Genomic DNA, 17,210 nt, shown 5'->3' on the forward strand with positions numbered 1-17,210 from the left:
GCCCACCGGCAGGCCGTCGGATGGTTAAGAGCCTACAGAATACACAGAGAATACATTAATATTTATTTTATTGCATTTTACTAACTCATTCACAAATTGAATTACTTTCAAATATGTATTGGCATATGTATGGAGAAAACAATTTGTTTATATTTCATACCAATATTGAATAAACCTCATTTTAAGTAATTGCTTTGGTTTTTCCACTTGATATTGAGTAATATGGTTGAGCTGAATCCTTTATATGGATGCCCCAAAAGTTGGCAGCCTGCCTGACACTAACTGATCAGTCCACACAAACCTTGGACATGAGTATGTGTGGCACCACCTGAGAACATCACATTCATGGTCCCATTTCATCACAGGCATCCCACATAAGCCTTAAGCTTGGTTAAATCCATAAGCTTTCACATAGCTGCAGATACCTCAAACTAATATTAAGAATTCCAAAAATGGTATTCCTAAATACGAAACTAAGAAGTCAGTAACATTTCCTTTGTAATGTCTGTACATAAGAACAGGCACATTATTCGCATATTCTGACAAATAACAAAAACAATTCTCAAGTAAACAAATTCTGCACTTCTCACATTACTCTTCTCTTCTTCAGAACATGAAAAAAACAGACAATGCTTTTACTATTTACACATGAACAGTCATCACTATTAGAACAGACAAACGGGCAATTTAGTCTGCCTGATAATGGCTTGTTGGTGCTTGATGTGTAATATGAATTTTCAGGATTAGGTTAAGACCTAATCTAGTGCAGAGAGTGATCACCCGGGAGGTTGAATACATTGCAGACCACATGGTGGTCTAAAAAAGCAAGCAGGCCCTAATGTCATAGAGGAGATCATTTGGTCCAGGAAAACTAGCGGTCTCCCAAACTCAGTCAAGAAGCTGAGGGAATTCGCATGAGAAATATACGTACCATAAACCAACGGAATGAAAAAAGAGATTCAAGTTTACATTGTTAGTTAGGCTTTTCTCTTTTACCTATAAACAAAATAGCATATTATACAAATATAATTTAGTTGACAATGAATTTGGATGACAGTAAACATCCCCGGCCACAGTGTTATTCCATTCATTGAGTTACGTCAACATGATCAGCACTGTGCTGTGCTGGGGTTCTGTTGGAGAAATTAGGCTATGGCAGGTAGAGCACAACACACAATCACATCATTAAGCTTTGCTTCATATTTCATAACTTAAAAGTAAATGATTACCCAACCAACACAAAGGCTTGAGAGTATTCCATTGAATTACACTGTGAACACAAAAACATTTCTGAAGGTACAGTACGATTCAAGCTGTGGTTATGTTCGTGAAATAAGTGGTTGTCAGAACAATGTGTACATTGTTATATTACAATATGCAAAACTATGAGCTTGAGGAGCAGAGCTTTACTAGAACATCCCTTTATATATATATATAATGTGTGTGTGTGTGTTCATCTTCTGAAGAACAAACATTTATATTTTCTTATTACATTATGAGCATGTACTGTAATTGGATCAGACATTGATCTGCCTATACTGTATATTCAGTATCAAGTTACATGATGAGAAAGTCATCCAAAATGTTCCCAAACACATACAGTGAGCATCAGAGCTCAGTGCATGTGACAGGGGTGAGGCCATGAATCAAGAGAGTCGGGCCTAAACCATGAGTCATAGCTTCTAATTGACTGAGGTACTGCTGTGATTGGCTGGACAGAGCCGGTGGGCGAGGTAAATGCAGGAAGCGAACGGCAGCTTGGGCACTGTTTTCCATCAGCAGGCTGTTGACTGCAGACAGGAATTCCTCTGAGAGAGCTGGGGCCGGACACAATCCCGCCGGCTCCCCCTGCTCAGGTCTCTCACCATAGAGCTGCACCACAGAGTCCCAGGGTACTATCTTTATGGAAGCCCGGATCCTCAGCTTCCTCAGGAGCTCACGGAAGGTCTCTTCCTTAACCACCCAGCCCTGGTCACTGGACTCCGCCTCCACACACAGGAATATTCTCATCCGGGCATGGCGCCACCTGCTGGACATGTTCAGTACACATGCCATTTGGAGCAGGAAGAGACTGCAGACGTCCACATAGCCACTGCTCCCTGGCTGCAGCAGGTTGACTGGCCACACGTCGATGGTCCTCTCTGCACCATCAGTCTTGGTCTCCTTTCCCTCCCCTTCCAACTGGAAGAAGTAGCGGCCCAGGCACACATTCTTGCTCATCTTAATAGCATCTGCGATGATTCCTACATACTCCTCCGGCATGAGCCAGCGTGGGCTCTCCACGTGACGGACCGGGGGGAAGTGGGCTTGCAAAGAGGGCAGGTCTACCCCAAAATTGTCCCCACCATCACCTTTGTCCCCTGCTAACTCACAGAACGCAGGGTCTTGGAGGAAGTAGTCTTCAGGGGTGCAGCTGTCATAGAACCCCAAGACCAGTGTGTTGGGCTTCATGCCGCCTGAGAGATACATATTTTTTTTTTTTTTATAATAATGAAAGAAAAAGCAGGAGGAGAATCAAACACATTACAATAACATTGCATACTGATGAGGGAATTCATTACTCATTCAAGTGAAACTGCATAATCTGCCACTTTACAAACTAATAACATTAGTATATAGCATCAGCTACATCCATCTTCTACATTTGTCAACACTTCTATTACACAATGACCAGAAGGTTATGAGGGATATGTGGGGCTCACCCAGGCCAGTGATGCGCAGCAGATGCTGTGTGCCCTGTCTAACAGAGGGGGACAGGGTCAGGTCCACAAAGGCCTTCACCCCCAGCTTATCCACCAGACTTAGCCAGAAATTATACTGTTGCTGAACTGGGTCCGAGGGTAGGGTGTCTGAAACACAGTCAAGGAAGGCAAGGAAGGAAAGTGACTACATTGCCTGGAAACGTTCTATTTTGCCATAAATAAGATGACAGATCAAATAGCTCTAGAGTTCAGACAAAGATAAGCGGTTAATAGTCAAATACTATTGGCTATCAAAACCCCCAACCCTAAATTATTACCCAGGTCTCCCAATTGTACGTGGCCCAACACAAAGAGACCACCCTTCTTCAGTTGGTTGACAAAGTTGATGAGCTGGCAGGAGGAGCGAGGGTTGGCCACCATCAGCAACACCTGTGGCCTCCAGAACTTTACATGGTCCTTTCTCACATCCAACATCAGCAGATACTTACGCACCTACAGTAAGGGGAATAGGGAAAGAGCAAGGTGAAGGACTACAGTATACGTTTTTGTGTATGTACAGGACTGGTGCGTGCGTGCGTGCGTGCGTGTGTGTGTGTACCTGATGGAAAATGAGGGCCTGGCTGATGTACCCCCAACTGCTGGTGGGTGATCTGTAATGGAGGAAAAGCAGCAGCAGCAGGAGGAGGACGATGCTGGCTGAGGAGTACACAGGGTTAATGACGAACATCATAACCAGACAGCTCAGGATCCCCAACAGACAGGTGTGCCAGGAGAAGAACTGGAAGGTGGGCCTGGTTGAGACAGAGAGACACAAGGCAGAAGGCAGGACTGGTACTGTGGATCAAAGCTACTGTAGGCAATAGATGAAGTCTTGGCATAAACACAGTATGAGGATCATAAGTGAAAGATACATTTGTCTTTTTAAACAAAAATGGTCGAGCATGTTTCTACAGCATTTGACTACCTGAAGTTGGGTGCTGATGCCCACTCGAGAGCCAGACAGGCCAGGTCGACAGCAGCATAGGCCATCAGGTAGAAGACTGTAACCAGGCCAGCAATAGCATTGAGCTGGCCTGCAAACACCACACACTGCAACAAAGGCACAACAAGCAATATTGAGAGCATGTCTTCAAGATCAAAACACTGCATAGCTGAATACACCATACATCAGCTCTCCACACCTGTGCCATTCCCCAGGTATAGAGCACTGCCACCCACGGGTTGCCTGAGCTTGATGTAATGGCAGCAGGAGCCAATGGGAGACCTAAGATAAAGACAAGATCAATGTTACATCACACCCCTTATCTCATCTATTGTCAATGAATATTGAATAGCAGAAGAATAGCATATCTTTGATTGTTCCATTTCAACCTTACCAAATAGTTGGTCCAGTGCGAGGGCATGGAGAATCCTTGATGCTCCGATCAGAGAGCACATGGCGGCCGACAGGGAGGCAAGGTATATCCCGATGGTGACAAATGGTGGCCAAATGTTTATGCGCTGGAAGAACCCATAATCTTGAACCAAGAGGGCCCTGAAACAAGAGGACATTTATATTTGTAGACTCATCTGTCATTGGCTGGTTTATGAACAAAGTACATACATTTGTAGACTACATTTCCCCCTAACTGCATACAAGTATGGGAATGTTTGAGGTAAGAGCAGAATTCAAAACACTGCCACCCATCCATTTCAGACCTGTCACAGGTGGAGCTGACCAGGAAGAAGAGGAGCACATAGACTATGAAGGTGTAGAGGACTGCAATAATAGTGCCCTTAGGAATGGAAACACTAGGGCTCTTCAGCTCCCCTGCAAGTACAGATAGAAGTGAAAGTGACATCAGTATGAGAGTGAGGGAGTGTGGGTGCGTGTGTGAATTAGTTTTTTACCCTGTATGACAGCTGTCATTAGTTGATAATGTCATTATGTGGAGTAAACTTGATATTAACACAGTAAGCAGTCACCTGACATGTTAGCTCCAGCCATGATTCCGGTGCAGCTAGTGAACATGACAGCAAACACAGTAGCGAATGACATGACCGAATTGGTGCTGTAGTCCAAGGTGTAACCCGCTGAGGAGAAAATGGAGAAGAGCTATGTTGCTATATCTGCTCCCAAACCAGCCATATGGCCTTACTCTGAAAAGTTTCACATCCCCATCAACATTTTCACTCTCCCCATGACCTATAAGTCCTGCACTCACCGGCCAGGTTATTCCTCAATGTAGTGGCGTTGAAGCCTGTATAGGTGACATTGTAATGGAGGGTCTGGTTGCCAGGTCCCTGGTGGGTGATGACAAAATCCTGGGGCTTCACTGCCAGAGGACTGATATAGATGGACAGCAGGGATAGGGTCACCACCAGCAGGATGACACAGGAGGTTCGGGCGAAGATATGAGCACCCACCAGGCACACCAGCAGACAGAGCAGGAGCACCACAGAGGCGTACAGTACTGTGTACCAGTACCCCTGAGGAAGCACCCGCACGCCTACTGGCTCAGAGGACGCTGATGTGGGAAGGGGGTTAAACAGTCAAGATGGAAAAATAGGGGGTACATAGTGACATTTCAATTTTCATTTTCAATTCCCCAAAATAATTGGGAAAAGTTATAGCTGACTAATTGGACACATTTGAATAACTGATAAGAAACACAAATGATTCTAGTAGTAAAATAAGTTGTTGGCACTAACACATGCTATGAATCGTGATTGAGTCGTCATCATCAGAACTCCAAAAATGCAACACTGACCTGGGTCCTGACCAAATATGTCAAGTATGGCCTCAACAAGACCAAGCACATACACTCCACATGCGCACACCTTGGCCAGGAAGAACATGAGTCCAATGCTTCCTCCAAACTCTGGGCCCAATGATCGACTGATCATAACTGGCAAACATTAAGTTAAGGGGTTCAGCATTATGAAAGGAATATGAATATGTTGCTTTTGATGCATGAAGGTACGAATTTGCTGTAACAAGTGTTGCAGTAAGTAAAGGATCATCATTTTTGCTGGTCTGAGACAGTTAAGGATACAATAGGCCCCACCTCCCTGCACAGCACCATTGGTAGAAATAGCACAGATGGACAAGATTGTAAGGGAGATAATGGTGTAGGCTACAACCAGCATTAATAGGCCTTGCAAGAGTCCTGCATGACCAACAACAAACCCTATGGAAACATCATTAGACAGTATTCATCTTTTAGGACCACCATTACAGTAATTAATTTACATGCATGCACACAGACAACATAACAATGTTAACATCTGGAAATGTATGGTTAAATAACTGTATGATAAGCAGGCATGATAAACTAAACCTGTTCAATTCATTGAAGTTAAAAGTAAGAACCAGACTGCTGATTAATCTCCAAACAGAGAAGCTGCACTCACCGGTTCTGAGGAAGAGTACGATGCTGAACATGGACAGGATGGTGGGCACCATCACCCCAAAGAATGTGTTGAGTTTACGGGGTGTACTAGGACTCCCAGGGCTCGTGTCGCCGGTGCCTGCTGACCCCATGCCACATATTGTCGTGTCTACAGCTAGACCACACACCCCATGGGTGAGGAGCGGTGTGTGTTCATTAGACATGGCCTTCAGGAGAAGCCTCTCAAGCTAGATTTTCCACACAGTTGAAACCCTGAAACCCGGTTAAAATGAGACATTCTTACAGAGAGAACTCAGTGGGAAAGCTACGAAATTAACATTTGCCGTAATAGTTTCCTATTAAAGGTAATGTGCAATAGGCAATGCTGTGGTCATTTAATTATATATATATATAGACTTTTGAAGAATATCATTTATATAGGCTCATCATAATCCAAAATAAGGTTGTTTTACTCCATTGTTTGTTAAAGGGGAAATCTAACAAAGTGGTCTCCCTGCCACTTTTAGGCATAAACAACTAAGGGATGGAGTGGAGACATGTTGGCCTAACCACTCTCAAATTCATATAAGGAGCTATGGATGCAAGGAGTGACTATCCATAAGATGAACATTATTGTTTTTACAATGTTTTGAAGCTGTACAGTGTTTGTTTATAAATACATTGTTGACAAACAATGGAATAGAACAAGGGTTTTGATGGGGTAAGACATTTGAACAAATTCTTCATATCTGTTTTATAATTTTGAAATGTCTACAAATGGATGTACCAATTCCAGACTGCCCCTTTAACAAACGATGTGATGCTGCAATATACGAAGTCTACAGGAAACCCTACGAATTATGTAGCATGAATTAAAACAAAACGTGTTGCTCATAAGGAGCTGCAAATACGTATCAAATAAACGCGACAGGAGATGCTTGTTCAACATTTTGAATTTCAGGTGCTACTCGTGTGACATATCAGACGTAAGGGGATACTGTTGATCTCATGTCAGTCATAGCATCCAGAACCAATCTCACGTTTTTACTTTTCACCACCTCAGCTTTAGGAAGCCATGTGTGGCCTTTCGAATTTAAGATAGTTGAAACTAAATAACATTTCAAGGTGATCGAGGTAAAGACCGCTAATGCAATGTATTAGAAATGCTCAATAAATTGACTCCGAAAGCTGATGGCACGCCCTGGCATTAGGCTACAAACAAACAAAAAACACTTGATATCAAGTTTGACGTTAGCGGACCTCTCATATCCCAAAAAGGGGAAGTGTGCGTCATAAACAGTGGCGATAGAGTAGACACTCAACCTGCAAACCTGCAATTCCGCGAAATAAGAACAAACTAAATAAGGAATAATGCATCTTTGCATATCACTCAGTTATTGAGGAAAAATACCGGCCCCGACCGAAATGGGCAGTCGGTTACTCACTCACCTATCTCCGGCAGTCAACGGGAATCAATGAGAACACTTCCGCTTGTTAAAAACTCCTCTCTCTCATCCGTCTGACTGCTTATTTGCTTTGCTCAGCAGGCTAATCTCTTTAAAACAGATTTCTACGAGGTATCCCCAACGTCATCATAGAGGCTGTGTTTCTTTATGGCAATAACCAGCTAATCTACAGATGAGTAAGCCCTAACAAGGTATACATAGAATAATAATATTAATTAAAAATAGCATAAACTATTAATTCAAGTCTAAATATTGACACACCCTATATGATGGACATATAGCACATACTATCTCTCATCCCTAGCTTCACAGCTAGTAAACTTGCTATTTGTTCGACGGAGGTCACGGGACAGTAGAATTTGTTCATGTGACTGCCTAAAAGGGGAGGGTAAAAATACCACAAATACATGATGAAGAAGGAGAACTGAAACATCAAGGGCGACGAAGTATTGGCATAAAAAAAGAGTGCAATGTTCCTACTATGCTCTGAATGCATCCTTGTTGAATCATAAATATATATCTTCCATTTTGGATAAATATATTAATTAATATTCAAAGATAGGCCTAGTATTCATTTGTTTGAGTAAAATGATTTTGGTTTTGTTTTATTCTATAAACTACTGACAACATTTCTCCCAAATTCAAAAAATATTGTCATTTAGAGCATTGCAGAAAATGACACAACTTGTCAAAAAAATAAAAAATAATGCAGTGTTTTCAGACCTCGAATAATGCAAAGAAAACATGTTCATATTCATTTAAAAAAACACAATACTAATGTTTTAACTTAGGAAGAGTTCAGAAATCAATATTTAGTGGAATAACCCTGATTTTCAATTACAGCTTTCATGCGTCTTGACATGCTCTTCACCAGTCTTTCACATTGCTGTTGGGTGACTTTATGCCTCCTGGTGCAAAATTCAAGCAGCTTGGCTTTGTTTGATGGCATATGACCATCCTCCTCTTTATCACATTCCAGAGGTTTTCAATGGGGTTCAGGTCTGGAGATTGGGCTGGCCATGACAGGGTGAGGCATCTTGATCTGGTGTGGCATGGAGCATTGTCCTGTTGGAAAAAACAATCATCAGAGTTGGGGAACATTGTCAAAGCAGAAGTTTTCTTCCAGGACAACCTTGTACATGGCTTGATTCATGTGTCCTTCACAACGACAAATCTGCCCGACTCCAGCCTTGCTGAAGCACCCCCAGATCATCACTGATCCTCCACCAAATGTCATAGTGAGTGAGAGACACTGTGGCTTGTAGGCCTCTCCAGGTCTCCGTCTAACCATTAGACTACCAGGTGTTGGCCAAAGCTGAAAATTTGACTCATCAGAGAAGATGACCTTACTCCAGTCCTCTAAGGTCCAATCCTCATGGTCTTTTGCAAACCTCAGCCTGGCTCTTCTTTGCTTCTCATTTATGAAGAGCTTTTTTCTAGCTTTGCACTTCAACCCTGCCCTATAGGAGCCTGTTTCAAACTGTCCTCACTGTGCACTTCACCCCAGCTGCTGTTTGCCATTCTTTTTGTAGGTCACTTGATGTCATCCTACGGTTGTTGAGTGACATTCGAATGAGTTGGCGGTCATCCCGGTCAGTAGAGTCGTTTTGGCCCTCTGCCGGTCTGTAGCTTTGTTGTCCCCAATGCTGCTTGCCCTTGTTCTTATGAACCATTGTCTTTGAAAGACATAACTTAATAAAAAAGTGACAGTATAGGACATAAGTAACAAAAAATCTATTAGTCAATTGTCTACAGTGGGCTTGTTCATGAGCCTGATCGCCTGGGGGGAAGTAGCTGTTAGCCTCTGAGTTTTGGCCCTGAGGCTCCGGAAGAGCCGAGGCCTCACCTTTTGGACGGCATCAGTTCAAACAGGCTGTGGTAGGGGTGGCTGGGATCTTTGATGATCCTCCAGGCTTTGCTGACACACCGTTTGTCGTATATATCCTGGATGGAGGGAAGCTTACATTCAGTGATCCACTTGGCTGTCCACACCACCCTCTGTAGCGCTCTGCGGTTGAGGGCAGTGCAGTTGCCATGCCAGGCAGTGACGCACCCAGTCAGTATACTCTCGGTTGTGCCTCTGTAGAAGGCCCGCAGGGTGAAAGAGGCGTGAAAGAGGCGCTGCTGTGCCTTTTTCGCCACCTGTTTGGTATGCACGTCCCAGGTGAGGTCATCAGAGATATGGATGCAGAAGAACTGAAAACTGCTGACCCTCTCTATAGCTGACCCGTTGATGGTGATGGGGTCGTGTTCCCGACCTTTCCTCCTGAAGTCCACCACTAGCTCCTTGGTCTTGTCAGTGTTGAGAGAGAAGTTGTTCTCCTGGCTGTACTGAGCCAGGTGATCGACTTCTTTCCTGTAAGCCGTCTCGTCGTTGTCGGTGATCAGGCCAATCACTGTTGTGTCATCAGCTAATTTAATCACTGAGGTGGAGCCGTGTGTGGCCTTGCAGTCGTGGGTGTACAGGGAGTAAAGGAGGGGACTCAGGACGCAGCCTTGGGGGGCACCTGTGTTAAAGGATGGAGGTCTTTGAGCCCATTCTCACCACTTGGGTCGGATCGACAGGAAGTCCAAGATCCAGTCGCATAGGCCAGGGTTAAGGCCTAGGTCTCTGGTCTCTTGGTGTCGAGCCTGGAGGGGACAATGGTGATGAATACTGAACTGTAGTCTACGAACAGCATCCTCACATAGGAGTTCCTCTTATCCAAGTGGGTGAGGGCGGTGTGGGGAGCAGTGGCAATGGCATCATTGGTGGATCTGTATTGCCGATAGGCAAATTGGTGGGGGTCCAGTTGATAGCGAGTCGCAGACCAGCTCTTTGACCAGCTTCTCACAGCATTTGCTCACTTGGGAAGTGAGAGCAACAGGGCGATAGTCATTTAGGCTTGTTACCTTGTTCTTTTTCGGCACAGGGACTATGATGGATGACTTGAAGCAGGAGGGAACTATATCTGTGGAGAGGGAGAGATATGTGCGTGAACACGCCAGCCAGCTGCGGCGTGTACAGTTTGAGCACCCAGCCTGGGATGCCGTCTGGCCCAAGAACTTTGAGGATGTTGACGCGCCTGAGCTGCCTTCGTCCGGGAGAGAGCCAGCTACTTTAGTTGTGCAGTCAGGTCTCCCTTTAAAGACTGAAATTGTGTGCAGCACTTGCCACATGAGTCAGTCATTGCTGCATAGCTGCAACTTTATCTTTTCACTATATTCCCGTTTGGCTGTCTTAATCGCTCTGCGGAGGTCATAGCGGGCTTTCTTGTCATTAGTTATGTCACCGGATTTGAAGGCAGAGCACTTACAGTGCACTATTAATCCACGGCTTCTGATTAGGATTCTGATTAGGATATATCCGTAATCATAATAGGTGGATCAATTTTCAGTCTTTGCTTGTAGGCAGGCAGAAGTAGAATGGAGGCGTGGTCAGACTTACCAAATGGTGGGCGGAGGAGGGGTTTGTAGGCATGATGTAGGGGGATGTAGCAGTGATCGAGGGTATTTTGTCTGTGTGTAGGGAAGTTGATGTGTTGATAGAGTTTAGGTAAAACTTGCCTCAGTGATGCTTTGTTGAAGTCACCAGCTACGATGAGAGCAGCCTCTGGGTGCTTGTTTTCTATTTTGCGAACTGATTCATATAGTTTGCCGAATGCCATGTTCGTGTTGGCTTTTCGGAATACAGATTGCTATAACAATAACAGAGGTGAACTCATGAGGCAGTTAGTGAGGGCGAAATAGCAGCGCCAGGTATTCTAGGTCTGGGGAGCAAAAGGAGGGAATGAACACTCTGGATTACACCAAGCATTGTTGAACATGAAGCATACCCCTCCTCCTTTGCTCTTCCCAGAAAGTTCTGTTGCTCTGTCTGTGCGGCAGGTGGAAAACCTCAGAGGGACGATGGCATGGTCGGGAACATCCGTTGAAAGCCAGGTCTCCATCAGACATATGATATTGCAGTACCTTGTCTCTCGTTGGTAGGACATCCTTGCGCTTAGCTCAGACAGCTTGTTGTCCAGTGATTGAACATTGGCTAGAAAAATGCTGGGGAGTTTTGTTTTCGTGTCGTTTCAGTCTCACCCTCTGGGCCCCCGCCTCTGGCATTTACGACATGGAAGTAGTCCTAGTCGGCGTCAAGCGTCAGTGTAAAATGTACGGTTTAGGTCAGTGGTCGTCATATCTCTCATGTGCAATTGTGTCTCTCTGTCATATCTAAGATAGCTAGCTACTTTAGAGGGGAAAATAACACAAAATAACAATGTAATAATAAGCAAAAAGCTGCAATGTTTGTCAGGAGCCCGAAACACAGCAGCCATGCAGGGCGCCATCTTGGTGTGTCAATCTTGGTGTGTCTAAGTAGAATGAGGTCTGACTGAGTTGGAATTCAACACACTGGAAGAGAATGGCTGCCATACATGTCGAGATTCCGATTTAAGAAACATTTGGAGTGGTCTCTTAATTCATTCCCACAATTATTGGCACCCCTGGTAAAGATTAGTAAAAAGGATTATAAAAGAAAATGCACCTTTTGGTGAATTAGCTTAATGTCACACTGAAGAAAAAGAGAAACATCCAACCTTTAAGTAAATTTATTCTAAGAAATAATTATTTCTAACAAAACCATGAGGTAGCCCCAAATCATGATGCTCCCTCCATCGTACTTCACTGTTGAGATTATGTTTTCATGTTGGTATACAGTGCGTTATTAGTTAAAACATTATTTTTTAAAATAATGTTTGTTCATTATTGTAACTTAGATTAAGATCAGACCATATTTTAAGACAAATGCATAAATGCAGGTAATTCCAAACGGTTCACTTACTTGTTCTTGCCACTGTACATATAGGATACAGGATACAATTGGACGTTAAACAGACAGGTAATGAAATTATACACATTTTTGTTAAATTTAAGGCATTATGATTTATTGAGGAAATTACGTTATGGACACTTTCAAAATGAATACATTTTTGCTCAAAACAAATACATCAATTCCCAGTTAAAATATTGTTAATAGCTGCTGACCGAAAGCATAGCTACCATATTGTTAATGTTAGTTATGTATTTTTTGATGGAGTGCACCTCATGTTCAAACACTGACAATAAAATGTACCAAAGAAAATGTTCCTTGTTGTTAAGCTGTGGTGCAACTCCCATCAACTCTTGTGACTCAACACCAAAATACACCATACATTTCAACATTGCACTACCAATTTAGATGAGGTTTTCTTTAATTAAATTTTACAAATAAACTATTTGGTTGCAAATTGACAATATTCGTAACAACCACTGTTGTACACCGGCTTTCAAATGCAATACATACAATCATTGTTTACAATTCCCTCTCTATCTCAAGTTGAATCCAGAGACTGTGAGTTGAGGTGTGGCCAGGTATAGGAGGGTCCTGCCTGCACTAGAGAGAGGACAGGATGGGGTGAGGTGACGGCAGGGGAGTGGGTCAGCCTGTGCTTCTTCAGCTGGCCAAGCTCTCTAAAACAGCAACCACACTGAGCACAGCGGTAAGGCCTCTCTCCAGTGTGGATGCGCTGGTGCTTATGCAGGCTGTCGAGGTGGCGGAAACGCTTCTCGCAGTACCTACATGGATACGGCCGCTCTCCAGTGTGAATGCGCTGGTGTGTCTTCAGGCAGTAGAAGCGGCGGAAGCCACGGCCACACACGTTGCAGCGATGCACCTTATCCGAACTCTCCCTCTGAACCTGTATAGGCCCCATAGGATCAGGTTCACCTACAGGAGGTGGGACAAAGCCCATGAAGGTGCTGTCACTATCATTGTCACCAGTGGGAGCTGTGATCTGGGGAAGCTGTGGTGATGATGACTCAGAAAGGAGAGGCTCTATCAAAGGGATATCAGGGTCCTCTTCAACTTTAACAGTTCCCTCTTTGACATCATCCAGCACCTGGATTAGGCCAAGCTCATTCACATTGCCTGCTGGAGGACCCATCTCAAACTCAAAATTGGTGATGTCAGAGGTTTCCTCAAGGGCTTCCACGACCAGTGTTTCCCCATCTTGCTCAAGTGAAATTCTTCCAGAGTCCACTCCTCCCCCTGCAATGGCTTTATACTCTGCAAAAGACAAACGGCATATTCCAAAACATTATTGAAGTATTCCTGATAGAACACAACGCCTTATTTATTTGAAAATGCAGATGTACTGTACAAATCATTGGCCTCTCCTTTGATACCCGATGCAGAGGTAGTACTAGTAACATTTACTGAGCAGGTGACAGGTTTTATTTACTGAATGTGAATGCAAATATAAATTTAACTGGATTACCTTTCTCTACGACTCCATCAGTTGTAATGTAGAACTGACCCTCCTCTGTATCATCATCGGGTTTGGAGGGGACGTTTCCCACCTCCAATTCAGGAGCCTTATTAGTTGTCCCTGTGACGTTGGAGGAAACTGTAGACGAGGATGCTGCCCGTAATCTTTTAAGGCTTGAGCTGCTCCTTGGCCATTCGTGCTGCACAGTTGGTAAACAAAGACCCACACTGGGAAGTGACTTGGAGAACTGAGATCGTGTGGATGAAGCTCGAAACGCCTTGGGCGCCCGGGTGGAGAGGCCCCTGCTCAGCAGCAGGCTGGAAGGACTCCCCGTGGCAGTGGTGGGGGGGAGGAAGGGAGACTCCACGGAGGAACCCGCGCCGATACTTGATCTCGGCTGGTTATGATTGAGAAGTAAACATTGTTTGATGTTCTTCTCGGCCGCTGTCATGTAGTACCGTACGGCCTTGAGTTCACCCTCCGATGTCTCCAGTCTCTCTGTCAAACTTTGGTTCTGACGGTGAGACTCCGCGGCGGCAGTCCGAGCGGCGGCTAGTTTGACGCTGACGACTCTGGCCGTCTCTTTCAAAACGGTCTCTACGGCACATCTCACCGCCTGATCGATGGTCGACGCTAGTTCATATTTAAGAAAAGAGACACTAGCGTCCATCATAAGGCTCATGGTGGCAGAGATTAGTTGGATGATTGGATATTTCCCGAAGTCACACCACCACACAGTTACAATGCTGCTGCTTGCTTGTTGTTGGGTTGGGCTTTGCCTTACGTTATCTTGCTTGAAGTTGATGGTTGCCAGTCCGTCAGTCTGGTCAGGCACCCGAAGAATGATAACAATGCTCCCAAAAAAACGCTGTAACATTAAATACTCTGATCAGGGCATAATAGGCTGGTATTCAGAAATTACATGTTTTTAAAAAATATATATTCGTGGTGAAAATATGGACGCTCACGACAACATAGCGCCACTGTCGCTTTGTTATGATGTCAGATGTGTTGCAGCTTTGTGGGCCTTGTAGTTCGCATGAGCAACCATGAATTCCACAAGGATATTAGATGTAAAAATTGATTATTTCAAACAAAAGTGGGCTCATAATTAAACATTTTCTTGGCCCAATGTCAAAACAACCACATAATATTTGTCATTTGAATATGAACAGAGCCATGACAATATACTATTTCTAACTCTAATAGAGCAAGCCTTGAACAACCTGCCTGGCATTATTCAATGTGTTATTCAATATTCATGTGCTGTATAGCCAGACCAGATTCTATTGCTTAGACCAAAGAAGAGGCAAAGGCATTTTGCTAAAGGGGCAATTTCTGTAGAAGCACTTTTCAGTATGGTGATTATATATATAGTCTATACATTTTTATGCCGACAGTATAATTGTCACAAATCAAATATTTTTAAATAATCAAAGAGGCTTGTGTTAGGATCACACGAGGGGGGCTACGTTCAATCAGATGATGGACTGCCAATAGTAACCCTAACCCTTGACAACATCCACTGGACTAGGATTCTTAATAGGACTAGATGTTAAAATCCCTAAATAATTAGCACAACAATTGACTGAGTGGAGTTGGAGATGTCCTCTTGGGTGGAGTGGAATTTGGCAATGATCACGTGGTGCCACCAGTACGACACATCTTCAGTTATATCCTCCGAAGGAATGTGTGGATGAATGTCTGACAATCTATATGATTGGGTGCTTCCTCCTTATCTTCACAATGTACTTAATTAGCAAAAGGAGGATAGATGCTACAGGGGTCACTGAAGGCCCAACAACTATAGAATGGGAAGAACATAGTAGGGAGTCTATGGGAAGTATACTTTACTGTGTCTGGCAGACACCTACAGGCTGAGGGAGAACATACGTGGTTTGCAGATATTATAACACAGATATGAGTTTTGTTGTTTTTTCTAAATCAAGTTGCATGTTTGTAAATGGGTTTATTTCAATACTATTTTTGTTGTAAGTATAGTTTTGTTTTTCATATAGGCCTATTTGCAATTTGTGAATGTATTTGCGTTCCATTTTTATTCAAGTTTGCACTTAGCTGTCACCCATATGGAGTGCAAAATGCAACATTGAGTCTATCAAAAAGTTATCAAGCAAAAGCCACTATATTTTTGTTTCAAGAGAGGTAGCATTCTTTATTCCAGCAATGTCTTAAATTAAAAGACAATAGTAAGGTTGTGGATTTGTTTTGTGGAGTTATTGTATGTCTATGTGTAGGCCTAAAGAATATATTTTCTAGATGGCGGTCCATGGGCTACATGCATCTTTTCCGTTTGTGAATGTATGGCTCCTTGTGTCCATCTCTTTGCTCAAGCCCTTGCTGTTGCTAGGCAACCTATCCTCATTTACTACAGTCCCTTATGGGGCCTGCAGAGGGACAGGGCAGGTGGGACATACCATTGCCTGTCTTTGTGGAGGGGGGAGCGGGGGGGTGCTCTTGTCCCCCTGCATGTAATATTGCAGCCTCATTGGATCAGTACCATGCATGTCCAAGCCATATCAACCCTTTGTTTGAAACATAGTGCACTGCAGCCAGATTCAGAGGATGTAGTCTACTGTATTCTGAAGTTCAAAGCACATGCACTTTTTGACTTTTTCAATGACCTTTCAGATTGCCCTGACTCAAATGCAAACAAGAGCACATTTTTTCACTACATAAGAATGGAGGATGGATCGTGCCACAATGAAATACAATACACACATCGAATGCAATACACACATCGAATGCAATACACGTGTAACAATAAATATGATGCAAAAATACTGAATATTTGTGTCAAAATGAAAACAATACAGCCGTATTGTATTTTGAGATGTGTACATTGTATTTCAAGATGTGTACATTACATTTTGAGATGTGTACATTACATTTCGAGATGTGTACATTACATTTTGATGTAAGGTTTTGGCACGATAACCACGTGATGATGGGTGTATTGCATTCTGTGTCAAAAGTTTGACTTTTGGCATTATGCAAATTCTAGTCATATTATAGGCTGGTTTTGTGGCAGGGGGAGTGGCTGTAACATTTCTGCAATGTAGCCGTTAGAATGGTCGTGAGGTTAACAACATGGACCTGTTATATAGCTGCTTTTATGTGGCATGGCCATTTAATATTATAACACCTGCTAGCATGCTAATGTCACATGTGCGCTAATGTTACAAACACTGTTTTTAAAGTGTGGCCCCCTCTAGTGGTTGTGGCCCTAAGCGACCGCTTAATCCGTTTATGCCTTGGGCCGGCCCTGATTCACCCAATTCACATTGATCATTAATATAATGACATTCAATCAAAATCAGTAACTTCTCTGGCTAAAACAACCCTCTTTGTCATGACGTGAATGGATGGAACTCAGTT

The 17,210-nt window shown here is 43.6% G+C and overlaps 2 protein-coding genes across 2 annotated transcripts; both read right to left on the bottom strand.

Annotated features, from left to right (window-relative positions):
- Positions 1-730: 730 nt before the first annotated feature.
- slc12a9 (solute carrier family 12 member 9) lies at positions 731-6,297 on the bottom strand (the record flags this gene model as incomplete). Its single annotated transcript, XM_080530164.1, has 13 exons — positions 731-2,456; positions 2,703-2,849; positions 3,020-3,194; positions 3,301-3,493; positions 3,667-3,791; positions 3,884-3,966; positions 4,079-4,236; positions 4,401-4,512; positions 4,668-4,775; positions 4,907-5,209; positions 5,453-5,590; positions 5,738-5,872; positions 6,096-6,297. 13 exons carry the CDS (start codon positions 6,295-6,297, stop codon positions 1,609-1,611), a joined length of 2,727 nt encoding a protein of 908 aa, XP_080386290.1. The 3' UTR covers positions 731-1,608.
- Positions 6,298-12,808: 6,511 nt separating this feature from the next.
- On the bottom strand, positions 12,809-14,751 carry LOC308155707 (uncharacterized protein). Its single transcript, XM_080529081.1, has 2 exons — positions 13,824-14,751; positions 12,809-13,612 (listed from the first exon to the last, which is right to left on the bottom strand). Exons 1-2 carry the CDS (start codon positions 14,689-14,691, stop codon positions 12,879-12,881), a joined length of 1,602 nt encoding a protein of 533 aa, XP_080385207.1. The 5' UTR covers positions 14,692-14,751; the 3' UTR covers positions 12,809-12,878.
- Positions 14,752-17,210: the final 2,459 nt, after the last annotated feature.

The sequence above is a fragment of the Nansenia antarctica genome (assembly GCF_963989245.1).
Source record: "Nansenia antarctica genome assembly, chromosome: 4".
NCBI lineage: Eukaryota > Metazoa > Chordata > Actinopteri > Argentiniformes > Microstomatidae > Nansenia > Nansenia antarctica.